The sequence below is a fragment of the Rhamphochromis sp. 'chilingali' genome (assembly GCF_963969265.1).
Source record: "Rhamphochromis sp. 'chilingali' genome assembly, chromosome: 1".
Lineage (NCBI taxonomy): Eukaryota > Metazoa > Chordata > Actinopteri > Cichliformes > Cichlidae > Rhamphochromis > Rhamphochromis sp. 'chilingali'.
In genome coordinates this window covers 35,053,149-35,059,182 of record NC_137929.1, presented here as the reverse complement: position 1 = coordinate 35,059,182, position 6,034 = coordinate 35,053,149, and the positions used below count along the sequence as shown (strand labels likewise).

The window sequence follows — 6,034 nt, the reverse complement described above, 5'->3', positions numbered from 1 at the left end:
CTAGATAGATGATGTCTATCAGCTGCCTTGGAACAACTTAGTGTATTCCAGAAGACCTGGAGCAGGAGGCCAAGGAGATGGAGGTGTGGACATCATCACACTGATTACTGCTCCCAGCATTCCAGAGAACTGATACATGGATGGTGTCATGTCATTTAAAACGGGATACCAGCATGTGCAAGCCCAGTGCTTGAAACAAAAGGTAAATAATCTGAAAAACAAACAAAAACAACAACACAAAAAATTCCTCTACTAATTGTGGAAAGATTTCTGAATAATTCACCAGTGTAAAACTGTGACGACTGAATATCTCATCGTGTGCAGTATCATCAACACATCCAAGTGATCTGGAGAAATCTTGGTATTCAAGGGACAAGGTCCAAAATCAAAACTGGATGCTTGTCATCTTTGGACTGTCAGACAGCACTGCGTTAAGAACAGAAAAGATTCTGCCATAGAAATCATTGCATGGGATCAGGAACGCATCCAGAGATTCACCGCACCATCCACAGATACAAGTTAAAGCTCTGTCATACAGATATGACTCCTTACGTGAACATGATTCAGAAATGCTGCCGTTTTCTTGGCAAGACAATGCTAAACTGCGACAGCGTGGCTTCATAGTAGAAGAGTCTGGACACTGCTTGCGTTGTTTTAAAAGTCATTACTTTTCTCATTTATAAAGTGCTTTTCGTGTCTTACTAACTGAAAGTATTTTAAATTTTAGCAATTTATCTCCTTCACATCCATGGCCAATTTATAATCCCACGTTAACTTTACATGAATGTGTTTGTACTAGACGAGGAGCGAGAAGATATTGGTTATAAAAATGTAATTAACAGTTAAAAATTGCTACTATATCACAATATGTTCATCTAATCATTTAATGTGCGCTGACCAACACTTCTTCCTGCTCTAAAATATGCACTACACTATGATATGTACTATGAACTATCAAGCAACTTAAAGAAGTCCAGACGCTTTTCTTTGCAAGCTCCTTTGACTGCGATGACCTGGATGACTGAGAACCTTCACAGACACTACACTATGAGATAAACAATTTATTTTCCTCTCACAGTGGTAAAGCTTTTCTCATCCACTGTCTCAACATTCTCAAACAAATCTGCAAATTAGGGAAAAAGCATTTAAATGTCACCATGGAGGTAGCTTTAACTGTTTTTGTTGTTGTTATAACTATTCTCACGCCTGTCAGCCTTTTACTTTAGCCGCAACAGCAAGACAGTTTGAAGTTTACTGACAATTTACACAAGACACTAATTTTAAACAATCTAATCTGAGCAGGAATGATCAAAATATACACTTGATCAAAAGATTCACTTTCTTAACTAGAAGTCAGTGATTTTGCTAAAAACTCTTAGTGCTTCTTTACACAGCTTCCCAGTTTCACATATAAGGCCATGGAGAATGTTTTCATACATACAACTGATTACATGGCTCTTAGGATATCCCTTCTTATTGAAAGTGATGCTGTTACAACCATCCCTGTCTCCATTACACCTGGGCATGTGTTCCTTTCTGATGTGTCTGTTAAAAGTGTGCTCTTATTTTCAATGATGAAGTCAACCTTTAGTGGCCAACCTGGTCTAACAACAACATCGTGACCACAGGACATCTGAGCTCTGAGAGATTTGAAGCCTCACACAAAACGGAGAACAATCACACACAAGAAAAAAAATCCGTGTCACACATGAACTTGTGACATGCACCAAATTGTTTTAAATAGTTCCACGAGATTGCTGCTACTGTTCACTTCTGGAAGTAGTAACAGCAACATTGTGAGCTGAGTCTTTCGGGACTTTTTGTGAGATACACTTTCATTTTCAGTCTGAAGCAATAGTGTGTGTGTGTGTGTGTGTGTGTGTGTGTGTGTGTGTGTGTGTGTGTGTGTGTGTGTGTGTGTGTGTGTGTGTGTGTGTGTGTGTTGGATGAGAGAGAGAGAGAGAGAGAGAGAGAGAGAGAGAGAGAGAGAGAGAGAGAGAGAGAGACTAAAAAACCTAAAATCTAAGTCAGTGAGCACTCTGCCTCATACGACACACACAGCACTGACTGACCCTCGCTGTTTCGCCTTGGCAGCAGACCCGTGAGTGACCTTGTGTGCACACCGTTGTGCTTTACAAATGAATTAGACCGCCAGTGTCAGGTTTATACCACAGCTGATGTGTACTATATTTGAAAGTTTTTATATTTCAATTTAAACTTTATTAGTAATTACCATAATCCTTTTTTTCATTTCTATGTAGAATGGTTAATCCACCAATGCGCAAAGTATTTGATAAAAATGATTATTTTACTAATGATTTCTTTTCTTTTTTTTTTTACAAAAAAGCAGAAAAATATTCACACCTTGCTTTATTATTTTAAAAGGCGTCAAATTAAATCATTCGTTTGCGTTCCTCAACAGAAAATGTTTTTAGTGGTTGATTGTTGTTTATTGTATTTGTTATTAACTTAGAAACTGTTTGCGTGCAAAGCAACACAGAAAAGACGCAAAAATGCTTTCACAATTTTAAAGGCGTGTTATCAATACAAACAGTATTCTCACAGATAACGAGATCAATACCTTGTTCATATGTTTTTGTTCATTGTTATTTCCCGGTTAAACCGAAACAACTAACGGGCAATCCCCGCCCCTCAGGCGAAGTTATAAATATCGTGACCACACCGTCACCTCGCATAACCTTCAGACTGAGAACCTGAAAAGATCGCAGCCTCACTTCCTAAACAAAGCGATGTCTGCTGCCGTTGTGAGCCAGAGGTGGGGGGTGAACCTGCACATGAACCAGCTGCCAGATGCGACCCTGCGTGAGCTCAACCAGTTGTTGAAAACGCGCGTCAACCAAGGTAAATAAAATCTGAAAATAAATACATAAAAATGAAATTATCAATACTCAGTTAATCTGTGTCCAGTGTTTTAAAACATTTTTTAATCTTTTTAAACTGGACAATTTTACTTTCAACAATAACCTCTGCTCAGTCTAATGCAGGGAACATGGTACAGTTATCTATGATATGTGTGGAGCTATATTTAGTCTAAAGGCTGCAAAGTAAAGTCCCCTCTGTTCTGTGTTATATGTGTTTAGGATATACGAAGAATCATGGAGGAAAGTCACATGACCACGACTCTGCACCACTGTCCAAATGTGGAATCAAGCCCGGTTCAGCTGTGCAGATGGTGAGAAACGTTTATGATGGAGGGTCCATCGTTATTTTAGCTTTCTTTACATTTTACAGCTCCTGTCACACCTGTGATCAACACTAATTTAATACTACATGGAATAAATTATAATTCACGTATTTCCTTATTAATATTTTGGTATAAAAACATGAACTGAGTTTCCTCACTCCATTTCAAAATGGTTGCACTTAGAGGACTCACTGAAAAGGTTTCTAAAATATTTGTTTTCTGTTTTATGATATGTGTTAAGTGCTGTTTAACCAAAGTACTAACCATCACCTCTCATAACCTTCAGATGGTAGCCAAAACAATGTGTGAAATCTTCATTATCATGGCTAATGGTCAGAGATGCCTGATGCTCCTGCGCGCCATACAGCTGCAAGTAATGATTGTGAGCATTTTCAAACAGAAAGTGAAGAAAATGGTCAACGAGAAAGGTTAGTAACCTAAAAAAAACAAAAATTAAATACGTTAAAATTGTAATTACCAGTGCTTAATGACTCTATATTCAAATGTCTTAAAAAAATTTCACTAAAAAATCTATAAAATGTTATGAAGTTATGTTATGTTATGAATAATGCAGGAAATGTAATATAATTATTTATGACATATTTGTAGCTATATTTAGTCTAGTCATCTCTTTCTGTGTCATGTGTGTTTAGGATGCGCTGAGAAGGATTTCAAGCTGCACGTTGATGGCACGCCACTGGACGACGACTCTGCACCAGTGACAAAATACGGAATCAAAACCGGCTCAGTTGTGCAGATGGTGATTGTGGTTCACGGAGGATGAAGGAGTCCATCATGAATTCATCTGATTACATCAAAGTTACAGGATTCACTGAACTTTAAATACACATAAAGAACAAAACGCATAATTCTAATTGAAGCTTGGCGTCTATTTCTCCTTTGCGCTTTCTTTGCATTTTACGCCTCTTGTCATACCTATACTCAGCACTAATTCAATATCATATGGAGTAAATAATGATTAATTGGGGTGCATTTTTTTTCCAAACAGGTTTCTGGGGCTTCTGTTCTCACAGCCAGAGGTGTGTGCCTGAGTATATTAGGAATATCTCCTCTCACTGACGTTACACACATCCCATATCTGAAACAAAGGATACAAACAATAATTAAGGAGCCTCAGATTATTATCATTACAGGAAGAAATCAGAATAAATGTAACTGTATATAGAGCAACCTCCAAAAAGTACATACTGAAAAAAGACTGATTTTATATTTGCTATTTGTAATGTGCATGAATAAATACACATTACCAAATGTCATTGTTCTGCTCACATACCACTGATGTCTGCACGTTGAGTAGTTTACCGTTTTTAAGTCAATGACAACATTTGAAATAATTTTGAAATCAGGTTTAACAATTTTAATCTAAACTGAGCCAAAAAGCATTGTGATGTTCACGTGTTTCATATTTATTTAAACTTTTTGATTCCACTTTAACTTGATTATTGTACAACTTTAGCTGTTCCTGTAAATACTTCTAAATCAGCATTGGTGTAAGGTTTATATTGTTGATTGTCATTTATGCTTGGAAATTTTTACTCATATATGCTTAGAGTTTTATAATCGATTGCATAATAACAGAGGTTCAATCCGTAGTACCGGTAGTCTGTAGGGACTCTGTGTGCTTTCCAGAGTGTTCTGGCATGCACACACATCTTAAGGTCATGAGAGAGGTCATACCTTCTCTTACTGATTTATACTATAGGAGGACACCTACTCTGTATCTGTTTTAGTATAAGTGCCTTTTGTTTAGATGAATTGCTGGACTTCCAGGCCAGCAGATTTTGGGGAGTCGTTCACAGGGTCACATCTTGACCACACACACACACACACATACCTACACGGCACACAGACAAGGTACTCTTTGTTCACATGTATATCTGTGTAATGCGTCATATGTTAATGAACCTATGCATATTCATGTAACCTCAATAAAGAGCAGTGTTACGAGGGAGCAGACGAGAGCACTGGTGTCAAACGATGGAACGACGCTCGTCCAGTTCTCTCCCTCGTGCACGAGTAACACAAAGAGCTCTGGTAAATTGCGTCTTGCTTTTGCTGTTGTAATAGAATTGTCTCGTTCCAGCGAGGGGTTGTGTTAGACAGACCCATCAATTGGCACAATTGGACCACTTTATAAAAAATAAAGTATTATAAAATATTTCATTTTACACGATCATTTTCATTTGTCAATATGGGATCTCAGCAAAATGTTGCAGGAAGGAAGGAAAATCCACAGGCTCATATCAAATGAGGTTTTGCTGACTTGTTCAAATCCATGTTATGTTTTAGATTTACACATACAAGTCTTTAATACTCAGTAAAATATTACAAGGTGCGACATTGGTTACGTGTGGATAAACCATGTAATGCTCCTCAGCTTTTACACAATATTATTTAACATTAACTCATGTTATTTATTTTAAATGTCTGAAGAGAAAGTGATAGTGAAACTACTTTAAACACAGGATTTCCCCTGGCTCTCCAAAAACCACTGTCATGTTTACTTGATAGCCTTCATTCCAGCCCTAAAAAACGAGTGGAATTCCCATCATTTATTATTGAATGAGTCTAAGAAAATGATGATAATATTTCTAAAGAAAGAGTATAACAACAAAAATAATACCTCTCTATCTCAAGAGCTGAGCCCTCATCCTTCACAAAAAACTCTGCTGCTTGTATCCACAGTCTAATTCTCACAGTCACTTCCCACAGGTCGTGAGCACAGGTGAGGGGAAGAACATACATCAACATGTAAATCACCAGCTTTACTTTTACGCTCAGCTTTCTTCACCACACCAAACCAGTAAA

At 37.5% G+C, this 6,034-nt stretch overlaps 1 protein-coding gene across 1 annotated transcript; it reads left to right on the top strand.

Moving 5' to 3' along the window:
- The first annotated feature begins 2,047 nt into the window (after positions 1 to 2,047).
- Positions 2,048 to 5,196, top strand: LOC308389790 (uncharacterized protein). Its single transcript, XM_080871318.1, has 5 exons — positions 2,048 to 2,101; positions 2,657 to 2,862; positions 3,102 to 3,193; positions 3,492 to 3,633; positions 3,859 to 5,196. Exons 2-5 carry the CDS (start codon positions 2,751 to 2,753, stop codon positions 3,987 to 3,989), a joined length of 477 nt encoding a protein of 158 aa, XP_080727444.1. The 5' UTR covers positions 2,048 to 2,101; positions 2,657 to 2,750; the 3' UTR covers positions 3,990 to 5,196.
- Positions 5,197 to 6,034: the final 838 nt, after the last annotated feature.